At 36.6% G+C, this 13894-nt stretch overlaps 2 protein-coding genes across 2 annotated transcripts in view; both read left to right on the top strand.

Moving 5' to 3' along the window:
- Positions 1–4921: 4921 nt before the first annotated feature.
- LOC126492023 (olfactory receptor 6C3-like) lies at positions 4922–5860 on the top strand. Its single transcript, XM_050128117.1, has one exon. The coding sequence runs from the start codon at positions 4922–4924 to the stop codon at positions 5858–5860; it is 939 nt and encodes a 312-aa protein (XP_049984074.1).
- A 7366-nt stretch (positions 5861–13226) lies between these two features.
- LOC126492036 (olfactory receptor 6C3-like) overlaps positions 13227–13894 on the top strand; it is a 3471-nt gene continuing 2803 nt past the window's right edge. Inside the window, exon 1 of the mRNA XM_050128137.1 lies at positions 13227–13887. Coding sequence (XP_049984094.1) covers positions 13227–13887 — 661 coding nt within the window. The remainder of the gene's footprint in view (positions 13888–13894) is intronic.

Here is a 13894-nt window from a genome sequence, read left to right as displayed (position 1 = left end):
CAGAAACTCACTCACCCCAATGATGTCTCTCCTGGTGCCCGGACCGGATCTCCTTGCTGCTTGGGTGGCTCGTAAACAAGGGGTCTACCTTGCTTGCTCCAGGCAGGCTATTGGGACAAAGGAGCTACCACTCTCCCGATTCGGATGAGCTGGGAGATGTTATGTGGTCAAAGAGGGGAGCTGTTTTTTTTTAATCTTATTATTATTGTTATTTATTTTTTAGATGTGTGCTTGTGTGCTAATGAAAAAAAAAAGAAAGGGGGTGGATTAGGGTTGGTGAGGAAGTGGGAACAGTTGAGAGAAGTTGGGGAAGGGGAAACTATAATCAGAATATTTGTATGAAAAATATTTATTTTCAATAAAAATAAAATAAAATAGGAAGTTAAACTAGCATTCATTGTACTAGAAGGTGCTATGTAGTTTTCTTGGGAAAAGTCATAAAAAGTTTTCAAAAGCTGTAAACCATGTAAACTACAATAATGATCAGTGTTGCAAGATATAATCATAGATGCGAGAGTGGCATGGAGGGTAGAGGGGTCAACAAACACTTTCTTATTGAACTTATGGGTCATGCCACAGAATTAAATGCATGCTTGATAAAGTATATCTAAGAACTCATGAATGCAGAGTTCATAGGCCCTGCTGTTCTGCTAAATGGACGTTAGTATTAAACTGTCTTATACATTTGTTTCTCTCTACCACCAGATGAGAACTGCTCTCAACTTCATCAGATTAGTTTCTTAGTGGTTAATTCATGAACTCAGAACTCAGTCAGGAAAGACTAGACTGAAAAGATGTCTTTTTGGCAAGATAGAACCACTGCATTTTGGAACTCAGAGCATCTGAGTTGGCCTGAACTTTATCTGTACAGAACTTGTACAAGGTCATTCAGCCGCATTATAGATGAAAGGTACGGAAGCTGTCTTAGTCATTTTTCTATTGCTGTGGTCAAACACCACGATCAAGGTAACTAGCTTAAAAGGAGAAGTATTTATTTGGGCTTATGGTTTCAGAGGGGTACAAGTCCATCACCATCACAGTGGGGAAGCATGACAATTGAAGAAGAAGCTGAGAACACTCATTTTAAACCAGAAACAAGATACAGAAAGTGACCTCAGAATAGCTCATGGGATTTGAAATCTCAAAGCCTGCCTCTAGTAACACACTTCCTCCAGTAAGCACACACTTCCTATATGTGTTACTTGGACAGTTGAATCATCAGAGGAGCAAATAACCAGATGCCCAATAGTAAGGGAAATACCATGCAAACTCTCACAGTCCACCCCCTGACACCCACGAGCCTGTGGCCGTATTGTGGTGTAAAATGCCTTCAATCTAACTATAAAAATCTCTTAGAGTCTCAACACTACTTAATTGTCCCAAGACCAAAGTCTATCCTGAAACTCAAGGGAATTCCCTAACTGTAATTCCATGCAAAATAAAAGTAAACTATGTTCTTTTAACCTACAGCAGCACAGAATATATGGTACCACTCTAAAATGAAGGAATGGATCATAGGAAATATTGGATCAAAACAATACCAAAACCCAGCTACCGGATTTGGCACTTGCCCTGCTGGGTTTTGGTATTTGCAGGCAATGAGTGGTACCAGCCCAAGAGAAAGTCTGTTAGGGATCCAGAAGGTGATGTTGTAGTGATGGAGTTTCTAAAATCTTTAGGTCTTACATCATGCCACCACATGCTCTTGACACTGAGATATTAATTACAAGATTAAATGTTTGTTTTTTGGGCTTAGTCTTGTTTTCTATGCTCATTCTTCTATTTTACTTATTTCTACACAATGTATATGTGTGTACATCTATGTGAAATATTCCATATCTGAATGAGAATATTAACTTTGTGCTGTTATTTGTTAGATATAGCTAATAAGTATTAGATATAGCTAATAAGATTGTTTAAAAGTTTGAAACATTGGTGAAATTAACAAATCCCTTTGGTACATCCACCAAAATTCACCAATGAAAGCAGTTATTTGCGTATCACTATGTCTACTGAAGAATTTGAGTGTGTAGATAAGTGTGTAAGAAATATAGCTCTAAGATCAGTGTTACAGTTGAGTGCTACCAAACTTTAAAGATGAAAAGATGAAATTTTACAGGATGTGATGTGAACCCCTTTTCCATAAAATGGAGTAGTGAGGATACTGAAACCCAGAAGAAGAATGTGCACTTACTTAATTTATTCTTCAACAGTTTAATATATTTATATATTTTAGCCATATTCTTCTTATCAACCTTTATTATCCCTCTCACTCTTTCAACAAACTTCATCTTCTTAAGATTAGCTCCTCTACTTTCACAATTCTTTTTATTTTAGCCTTTTGATTTTAATTAGGGACACTCCTACACCATGGATGAAGGGTTATTTACTAGGATATGGGCAGCATGCTAAGGGCTACACCATTGAAGAAAATCATCCCCTATCCTCCAGTAGCCACTATCAGTCCGTGGTTTCTCAGGAACAGCCTCCTTGCTAGGCCTCCCAAGCATGATCTTGTGCTTGTCTTGAGTCATCAGCTGCAACTGTTGTGATCTCATGAATGCATTTTTGCAAACTAAAGTACAATACTATTTTTAAAAGTATTTAAGTAATTTGAAGTCATTCATGCTATTCTATTTTGGCAGAGTTACTAATGCATAAAATGTGAATCTAACTTTAATCTCAACCAACAATAAATCATATAAAAGTCTTCTTGGCATCCAAAGCAATTGTTACAGAAGGATGAATTTTATTTTTAGGTAATTTTCCAAGGAAAGACATCTATTTCTGACTGTTAACAGAAAAAAAAAACAAGATAGGAAAGGAAAACAGTAGAACATTTTATGCAGTAGAATATCACAATGTCTGTATTTATAGGATATTATAAATTACAATAAAATATAAACAAAATATAATACAATAACTGAGTATGTGATTGTGTTTGTGTGCTACATAAAAACAATCTGATTTGCTATAATTTGTCTTCTTTTGACTAATCAAAAGATTTGAAGGAAATGCAAGGAAAAAGTAAAGATAGGTCTCCATACATTGCTGTGGTTCTGGATGTGGTTGTGGAGCACATATGAATCCTGATATTAAAAAATAAAAAAACCAAGATAAGATACAATCCTAACTTTTGAAGATACTAAAACAATGTTTTCTTTTAGTACTCTGTTCTGCTCTGCATGGGCAGAACTTACTAATTAGTAAAATATTATTAAGAGTTTCAAAGAACTCATTGTCGGACAGGTTAGTCCTGAGTTTAACTAATCCCAAATGAATAGAGGAAGAGTTATCTCCTGAGCATAGCCTGAGTCCATGCCCTTATTAAGAAAATTGCTTGACCAAAGGGAAGCCAGGCTGAGTGTTATCGGTTGATTGGTACACTTTTTCTAGATCTCTCTATAGTGTTTGGTTTTCAAGAAAGAGGAGTCACAACATCACCACACATGTCTTGTGCCTCTGCGTGCATCCTTCTGTTTTTTAGCTGAGTATATCAGGGATTTATACTCTGGCCAGAGAAGGTAAGGCTGTATTTATGCTTGTGCAGATTTTAATCTTTATCTTATCAAGAGACTTTCAACATGCTCTACTTTCTACTGTCTTAAAACAGTATCAGTTTCTCCATGTTCTTAAAGAGGTGCATGGATAATGATATTATGTTTTGGACATGGATCACAGCATACTTAGTTTCTGTGAAATGATAAAAGTAATTGAAGATAGTTTTATTTTTATTTCTCAGTGAGACTTTAGCAATATCGCAAGAAACTCAACATATACTTCTTTTACATGGCAGTTTTCTGTGTATTACACAGAGGCAATAGTTACCTGAATGACAGAAACATCTTCTGAAGAATAATATTAATATGCTTAATTTTCTCTTTAAATGGCAGAAATTAAGTCAGGGGTGACCACTGTAAGGTTTTATATTTGCCTGGTATTACTTTCAGCACCAAACAATATGTTTCACATTTGTGAGTAAATGCATTTTCATCTATCATCCAAAGATTTACTATACTGGAAAAATCAAGGTCACCAAATTATTAAATATATTTATTACTATTGCATTTTATTATATTTTAAATATCATGTAAACCATATAACAGTTACTCCTCAGTTTTGACGACATAGTGAAGAAATAAATATGCATATTCCTAAAGAAAAAAAACCACAGATACTCAGAAGACAAGACAGAAAAAGGTGGACAGTGCCCATTTTCAGCTTTACTGCTTATCCCTTGTTGACTCCCTGCATCGAAAGCAGCCCATGACACTGTGGTAACCACACACTCTATGATGTCTGTTAGCTCTCAGGAGAGAATAGGCCTGATAGGAGATTACAGTGTGGAGGATGAGGTTTGATGAAGTAAATCCTACAGATATTTTTTATTTATTCTGTTGATTCTTTGAGAAGGGAGGCACTATTATGCTTTGAGATAAAAGAGCTTTTGCATTTGTTCCGAACCTTTTCCTCAGGAAAGTTTAAAGATAAGAAACACATTTATTAAGGTTGAAAATAACCCTGACACATTTGAGTTTAGTAAAAGTTATTGATCACTCATTTTCTACAAACAGACTATAGAGGTTTTAAGTAATACTAGAATTGAAATTAAATGTTATGTAAAATCAGAAAACAGTGTTTCATATTAAAAATGAAGATACTACTATATATTGCTATATAAATCTACAGTGGTACATTAGACACACAGAAATGAATGAATGTAAAGTCTTTGCACATAATGGTGGAAGGGAGCTTTATGCACCTACCTATATGTCTTCTTTTCACAAGATATTTTCTGTTTAATAGGAATGGGTAGATATTTACTTGACTATAGTAATATCAATATTTAAGCTTTAATTCTCTTACATTAAATTTATGCTTCAATTTTTTAACCAATAGATTTTGTGGAAAATAAATCAGCATGAGAAACAACTCTATGATTACGGAGTTTGTGCTCTTGGGAATATCAGATACACCAGAACTGCAGGTTGTAATTTTTTTCTTTTTATTCATTGCTTATATATTAAGTGTGTGTGGAAACCTATCCATCATCATCCTCACTTTGCTTGACTCTCGCTTGAAGACTCCCATGTATTTCTTCCTCCAGAATTTCTCATTCTTAGAAATTATGTTCACCAGTGTCTCTGTCCCTAGATTTCTGAGGTCAATAATTACGAAAGTTAAGAGCATTTCCTACAACAACTGTTTTGCTCAGTTATTTTTCTTCATCTCCATGGGAGTGTCTGAGTTCTTTCTTCTAACCGCTATGTCCTATGATCGCTATGTCGCCATTTGCAAGCCACTGCATTACACCGTCATCATGAGTCAGAAGGTCTGTGCCCTTCTTGTGCTCTCCTCATGGCTGGTAGGATTTCTGATGATCTTCCCATTAATCATGCTATTCCTCCAGCTAGATTTCTGTACTTCCAATGTCATTGATCACTTTTGCTGTGACTACTTCCCCATTCTACAACTCTCCTGCTCAGATACAAGGCTTTTAGAGGCACTTGGCCTTTATGTTGCCTCAATTACTCTGCTTTTCACATTGGTCCTAGTGATCTTGTCATACATCTATATCATCAACACCATCCTGAGGTTCCCATCTGCCAGCCAGAGGAAAAAGGCTTTCTCCACCTGCTCCTCTCACATGATTGTCATCTCCATCTCCTATGGAAGCTGCATCTTCATGTACGTCAAACCTTCTGCCAATGAAAGGGCATCGCTGACCAAAGGGGTGGCTGTTCTCAACACTTCAATTGCTCCCATGTTGAACCCTTTTATTTACACGTTGAGAAACCAACAAGTCAAACAAGCCTTCAAGGATTTGATTAATAAAGTAATGTTTCATCAAAACAAATGAAGGCATTTGTTAACAATAATAACGTTGTACTTTTCAAAATAGGAGGGATGAAACTTTACAGTGTGAGATAATTGGTTCCATATTTTAAACTATCTATGTATGGGTGTTTTGCTTGTCTGTATACCTGTGTACCTGTTTCAAGCCTGGTACCCATAGAGACCAGATGATGGCACTGCTTTACATAGAAGTAGAGTTACAGATGGTTGTGAGCTACCATGTGGTTCTGGGAATTGCACCAGTGTACTCGGAAAGAACAGCAAGCCTTCTTTACTCTAGACCCATATCTTTATTCCCTCATCCTTCTTTTTAATTTTAAAGTTACTATGTCCTGTTTTCCATTTAACCTGTGTGGGTATTGTCCAACATTTCATCTGCCTTGGAACATCCAACCCTGGTGGAGGTGGAATCGCTGAAAAATGTTATGGAACATTTGATAGTCATCATTATTGTGGAATAAGAACCTGTGTTTTTTGATGCTGTCTCTGTCAACAAAAGATGACGCTAATGGTAAAGTGCATTTACACTTGGTGCTATTTCTTCCTCATTATATTCTTCTTAATTTCATTGGGCGAAGTTTCTCGATCTTCCTTTTCTTACCTTGATATAAATATGTACTATGTTTATATTCTTTTAGATTGTATATATATTATCTTATGGGTATTCCTTTTTGTGCATGTATTTGGGGTGGTGTGTATATATAGGAGTTTGTGTACATATGTGTGAATGTGCATGCCTGTGTATATGGATTCTAGAAGACAGTATTGAGTGATAGATAGTAAGAGTGTCTATCACTCTTGCCTTTTCCGTTGAGGCAGGATCTCTCACTGAACCTGGAGTTCAGCTGGGCTCACCACAGACAAGCCACAGTGACCCACTTGCTTCTGTTCCCTTCAGTTCCTGGGATACAGGCATGCATGGGATTGTGCTCAGTTTTTCAACTGGACCTTGGAAGCTCAGTTCAGTGCTCCAATGTGGGTCTCTGTCTCCATATCCATCCGTGGCTGGACAAAGGTTCTATGGTTATATTCAAGAGAGTCATCAGTCTGACTATGGGACAAGGCCAATTCGGGCACCCTCTCCCCCACTGCCTAGGGTCCTAGCTGGGGTCATCCCTGTGGACTCCTGGGAACTCCTCCAGATCCAAGCCTCTTGCCGACCTCATAATGGCTCCCTCAATTAATATATCTCCTTCCTTATTCCCATATCTGTCCTTCCTCCATCTCAATCATCACACTTCCCCAAGCTCTCCCCAACCCCCCCTTCTTTCCTCTCTCCCCCTCTGCCCTTTTCCCGACCCCACCACCACGCCCATGCTCCCAACTTTTGCCTGGCGATCTTGTCTGCTTCCAATCTCCAGGAGGATCTATAAATGTTTATCTTTGGGTTCACGTTATTACTTAGCTTCTCTAGGATCATGAACTATAGGCTCAATGTCCTTAGGTTATGGCTAGAATCCACTAATGAGTGAGTACATACCATATTCATATTTTTGGGTCTGGGTTATCTCATTCAGGTTTCTGTTTTCTGTTTCCATCCATTTGCATGAAAAATTCAAAATGTCATTTTTTTTTTACTGCTGAGTAGTACTCTAATGTGTAATTGTGCCACACGTTCTTTATCCATTCTTCAGTTGAGGAGCATCTAGATTATTTCCAGGTTCTGGCTAATACAAATAATGCTGCTATGAACATAGTTGTATTTTTCTCTGCTCCATTCCATTTCTTTCCTCTCCCCTTCTATCCCTTCTCATGGTCCTAATGCTCCAAGTTTACTAAGGACATCTTGTCTTTTTCTACTTTTTATGTAGATTAGATCCATGTATGTCTCATGATCCTCTTTGTTGTCTAGGTTCTCTGGGATTGTGAATTATAGGCTCTTTTGTGTTTAGAAAACAAACAGAGAAGTAAATAAATATATCAGAATAGAATAAAACATATAGGAAAAAACCCAAAGAAATAAAACAAGATACACACATCCACAAACAGACACCCTCTCAGACCCAGAGATAACACATTTACACACCCATAAAAACACAAAATTGGAAACCATACTGCTTAAACAAAAGAGCAGTGAGGTTAAAACGTGCACAGACAAAGCATTAGGAGTCAAAATATCTCCAAAAATACTACTGGTTCATTTTGTTTTGGCCCTTAACTGCATGTGGTTTGCTCTTTTTTAAATGGGGTTTGTATACTCAAAGAGATTCCATTGGAAAAACATAATTTTACCTATGTGTGTGGTTGTCAATTAGAGACATCTTCTTGGTTAGAGATGAGAGATCATATCCACTTCCCCCTCTCAGTGCTGGTCTCTACCTGGCGTAGCCTTGTGCAGGCCCTGTTCATGCAGCCACTGTCTGTGAATTTATATATGTGTCAGTTCTGTTATTTCTGGAAAGCATTATTTCACTGGTGTCTTTCATCCTCACTGGCTCTTATAATCTTTCTGCCTCCCCTTATGTAGGGTTCTCTGAGCCCAGAGGAAGGAAGTTTATTGGAGACAGCTCATTTAGGATTGAATGTTCCAAGGCCTCTCACTCTCTGTCCTTTGTTCATTTGTGTGTCTCTGTATTTGTTCCCATATAAGAAGGTGGAAGCTTCTCTGATGATGTTTGAGCAAGACACTATTTTATGGGTATAGAAGAATGTTATTAGGAGTCATTACGTTGGTGCAATCATTTCACAGAGCCTTAGTATTTGGTTTTCTTCAAGGTCCAAGGCCTATCTAGCTCCAGGTACTTGGCCACCTGGATAGTGTCAATCATGAGTTCCATTCTGTGCAGTGGGTCTTGAATCCAACCAGATAGTGGTTGGTTGCTCCACATTATTGGGCCACGATTGCACCAGTACATCATCCAGGCAGGTGACCAATGTAGACCAAAGGGTTTATGTCTCTTTACCTTTTCTTCTTTTGGAATGCAGAGTACTTTCTAGTACCATGAGCAGTAGTCCGTAGGGATGAAGGCTCTAGTTAGGCGCCAGTCTGACATCTCTGCATTCAAAGGTTGTGTAGGTGTCTTCTTTAGCAATAGAGCCTTACAATCAGTTTGTGAAGAGCAACCAATAGCAAAGCCTTTATGCTTCTTGAATGTTATTATTTATTAATTTCTTATGAAGTTGGATGTAGTGGTCTCTCTTTTTTAAAAGATTTGTTTCTATACACACTGGTTAATGTTATTACAATCATCATTATTCAAGTTAATTAATACAAAACTCATATTTTTCCTAGAAGATTTTGTGCAAATAATCATGAATAATAGGGAAAGAAATCCTATTAAAATAAATCTTTTAATCATTTATTAGCTTCTGAGGAGTCTTTCTTTCAATCGTGACAGTAAAAATTCTTAAGAGAACCCTAGCTTGATGAACCAGCTCTGGAATACATGAATGTTTCTAGATTTTTCAAAAGATACAAAGTTTTTTATTTTATATACGTATTTTAGGGTCTCCAATGCAATCCAGGCTTTACTTCCACAGTTTCACAAATAGTCTCTCAGGGCCTTCAATTGCTTGACATACTTGGACACATTGGCTTTCTGGCCAAGCTTGGCAAGGAACGTGGGCTCCTGGGATCACATTTACAGTAGTTTTGGTTTTCTTCCTTTCTAGGGTCAGTAAATTCTCAAGCATTTTCCTTACACAAGTTGGAAGCTTAGATGGATGGAATCTTTATTCCAGTGCAGATCAGGCCTCCCCTTAATCTCTTTATCTCTCTCATCATAAGCCTTGCCTGCAATATTGTTTCCTGGTGCTCCTTTTCTCTTTAAACTGTACATTTTTATACTTATTTCTCCATTATCTGACCTTTTTCACTGTTGCCCCGCTTATGAGTGGCCAGTAGTAACCAGCTATTGGGTGTAGTGTTGGAGTCCCTACACATAATTAGACAGGATAGGGACATAGGATTTCTGCCAAGAAATTTGCAGGCAATGGGTGATGTCAACCCAACAGAAAATCTACATGGGATCCAGATGGTGATGCAGTAGTGATTGAGTTTTTAAAATCTTTAGGTGTTACATCATGCCACCACCCACTCTCAGTTTCACCAAGATATTAATCACAAGATTAAATGTTTGTTCTTTTGGGCTCAGTCTTGCTTTCTATTCCCATTCTTCCATTTTATTTATGTATGTATTTATTTGTATACAGTGTGTATGTGTTTAAAGGGTTGTGAAATCTTCCATGTTTGACTGAGGCCTTTAACTTTATGCTACTGTATGTCAGATATAGGCAATATCTCATAGTTAAAAATTTTTAAAATTCATAACTTTGGTAAAATGGACAAATTTCTTATGATACATCCAAGAAAATTCCATGACAGAAATAATTATTTACATACCACTACATTTGATAAAGAATTTGAGTGTGTAGGAAGACCTCATAAAAATAAAAAACTTTAGGTTCAGATAGTATCACAGTTTAATGATACCAAATTTTAAATAAAAATTAAAGAAGATTTGAACACCTCGTCCATAAAATGGAGTATTGAGAGTATTAAAACCTGAAAAATGATCAGCCCGTGGCTCCCCGGGAAAAACTAGGCTTCTCAAGCCTTGATCCTATGCTTGTCTTGAGTTGTTATCCACAGTGGCTGTGATTTCATGCATGCGTTTGTGCAAAGCTAACATGCAATATTAATCTTAAGATATTTAAGTGATTTAAAGTTATGCTGCTGTGTGCTAGCAGAGAAAGGATGTGCAAGTGAAATGTAGATCTAATCCTAATCTTAACTAACAATGAAATTAATAAATTATGTGCAAGTCTCCTTGGATATTCCATGCAAATATTACAAAAGAATAAAGTTTTTATATATAACTTGACCAGGAATGATATCCACTGCTCAGTGTTAACTGAAAAAGAAGATAAAATCATTGAACGTTTTGTTTAATAAGATTTCATAATATCTGTTTTGTGAAATGTAATAAAGTACATAGAATAATATCTGAGTTTGTGATTGTTTTTATAACACTTAAAACAATTTGATATAATATAGTATATTTTATTTTGAATAATGAAAAGATTTGAATTAAATGCATGGCCGGTAGGGTAAGGATAGTTCTCTGAAACATTGTTGTGGTTTGGGACCTAATAGCATGAAGCACATATTAATTTTGAAATTAAAAAATAAAAAACAAGGACAAAGTACCACCCAAATTTTGAAGATTTTAATAATTAATTTTAGTTTACCTATTCTGCTCTGCACTGGCAGAACTTAGTCATTAGTAAACTATCACTAAGTGTGTCAAGGAGGAACCCATTGTAGGACAGGTTAGTCTTGAGTTTAATCCCACGTGAATAGAGAAAGAATCATCCCCCGAGCATAGACCGAGTCCATGCTCTTATTAGGAAAATTGCTTGACCAAAGGGAAGACAGGTCGAGTGTTATCAGTTGATTGGTTCCTCTATAGTGTTTAGTTTTCAAGAAAGAGGCGTCCTTACATCACTACACACACGTCTTGAGCGTCTGTGTGTATCCTTCTGTTCTTTAGCTGAGTATATCAGGGATTTATACTCTGGCCAGAGAAGGTAAGGCTGTATTTATGCTTGTGCAGATTTCAATCTTTATCTTATCTAGAGATCTTCAACACTCTCTAGCTCCTACTGTCTTAAAACAGTATCAGTTTCTCCGTGTTCTTAGAGATTTGCAGGGATGACAATAGGATGTCTGGTAGCACACTCAGATTCCATGAAACAATAAAAGAGACTAAAGATGCATTTATTTTCATGTGTAAGTGAGGCTGTTAGCAATCTCACAAGCAATTCAGCATGAAGTTTTTAATGTGACAGGATTCAGTGTAATGAAAAGAGTCAAGAACGAGCTGAATGACAAAAACTTCTGGAGAATATTATTAATATGTTTATTTTATTCTATAAATGGCAGAAATTAAGTCATGGATATAGACTGTAGGGTTTTATATCTACCTAGTATTATCACATACACCAAACTGTGTTTTACATTTGTGAAGAAATTAATTTTTATTTATCATTGGAAGATTTACTATAGTGGGAAAATGCAAGGATCCCCGAATTATCTGTTAAATACAATTATTACTATTAAATTTTACATTTTACTATATTTTAGCTACCATGTAAACCACAAAATAGTAACCTCTTAGTTTTGGTGAAAATGATTAAAAACATATGTCTATTCCTAAAGAGAAAAACCAGAGACTCAGAGGACTAAGACAGAAAAAGGTGGACAGTGCCCATATTCAGCTTTACTGCTTATCCCTCGCTGACTCCCTGTCTAGAAAGTAGCCCATCACACTGTGATCACCACACACGCTGTGCTGTCTGTTAGCTCTCAGGAGAGACTAGGAGATTACAGTGTAGAGGATGTGATTTAATGAAGTGAATCCAATAGAAAGTTTTATTTATTCTGTTGATTCTTTGAGAAGGAAGGCACTATTATGCTTTGAGATAAAAGATCTTCTTCATGAGGTTGTGTTTGTATTCAAGAAAGTTTAAAGATAAGATCACAAAGTGAACATAGTAAAAAGAAGATGTTGAAATGCTATAAGTGGCTTAGAATTCACAGAAAGTAGTTATTGACCCCCCCCTGGCTCTGTTTAAATTATTTTCTCTGGCTTCTCTTTTAATTCCCACAAATTAAGAACTTGGCTATTTTTATAACTTAAGAACATCTTGCCTTATTTATCTCTTGGCAAATACGTTTATTTCTTGGCCATTTTAAACAACACACATATTAAGGTTGAAAATAACTATGACATTCTGGAGGTGGTGGCACACTCCTTTAATCCCAGCATTTGGGAGGCAGAGGCAGGAGGATCTCTGTGAGTTTGAGGCCAGCCTGGTCTACAATAGCTAGTTCCAGGATAGACTCCAAAGGTGCAGAGATATCCTGTCTTGAACAACCAAGTAATAAAGAAAAAATAAGGAAAAGAGAAACAACTTTTAGGTTTAGTAAATATATTTGGGTGCTCTTTGTACCTCTAAAGTACAGAAGTTTGGAAAAATTATTAGAATTGAAGTTAAATGTTATATATGTGGTCTTGAAAGCATACACTATGTGAAACCATAAAATAATTTTGCATATTAGAAATGATGATACTATTAAAATATGGTTACACAAAGGTATCGTACTCATATAGAAATTATGACGTATATAGAATTTCTGTGTACAATTTCTGAAGAAGATTTAAAGTCCCACCTACTAAAATATTTTCTTTCAACAAGATGTTTTTTTGTTTAAGAGGAATTAGCAGAGATTAGAAAATCTTAATGAAACTGTTCCATGGCCTCATTTCTTTGGATATAGTAATATCAGTATTTAAACTGCTGTTTCTTTTACACTGAACTTAAAATCTTTTTTTTAAATAAATAGATTCTATTTACTAGGAATCAGCATGAGAAACCACTCTGTGATTACCGAGTTTGTGCTGTTGGGCATATCAGACGACCAAGAGCTTCAGGTTATAATTTTTTTCTTTTTGTTCATTGCTTACATATTAAGTGTGTGTGGAAACCTAACCATCATCACCCTCACTTTGCTTGACTCTCGCTTAAAGACTCCTATGTATTTCTTCCTCCGGAATTTCTCCTTCTTAGAAATTATGTTCACCAGTGTTTCTGTCCCTAGATTTCTGTGGTCAATAATTACGAAAGTTAAGACCATTTCCTACAACAACTGTTTGGCTCAGTTATTTTTCTTCATCTCCATGGGAGTGTCTGAGTTCTTTCTTCTAACCGCTATGTCCTATGATCGCTATGTCGCCATCTGCAAGCCGCTGCATTACACCGTCATCATGAGTCAGAAAGTCTGTGCCCTTCTTGTCCTCACCTCGTGGCTGGCAGGATTTCTAATCATTTTCCCATTAGTCATACTTATCCTCAAGTTAGATTTCTGTGCCTCAAACATCATCGATCACTTCTCCTGTGACTACTTCCCCATTTTACAACTCTCCTGCTCAGATACAAGGCTTTCAGAGGCTCTTGGCCTTTATGTTGCCTCCTTCACTCTGCTCTTCACACTGGCTCTAGTGATCTTGTCATACATCTGCATCATCAGCACCAT

This window comes from Alexandromys fortis, unplaced genomic scaffold (assembly GCF_014885135.2).
Source record: "Alexandromys fortis isolate MF-2015 unplaced genomic scaffold, M_Fortis_MF-2015_v1.1 scaffold_263, whole genome shotgun sequence".
In the NCBI taxonomy this organism is placed as follows: Eukaryota; Metazoa; Chordata; class Mammalia; order Rodentia; family Cricetidae; genus Alexandromys; species Alexandromys fortis.
Note: the sequence above shows the minus strand (reverse complement) of the source record. Positions and strands in the feature narration are given on the sequence as shown.

Bases quoted from the DNA above. Each gene is read 5' to 3' on its own strand.
- LOC126492023 (XM_050128117.1), top strand. From the start codon at position 4,922: ATGAGAAACAACTCTATGATTACGGAGTTTGTGCTCTTGGGAATATCA.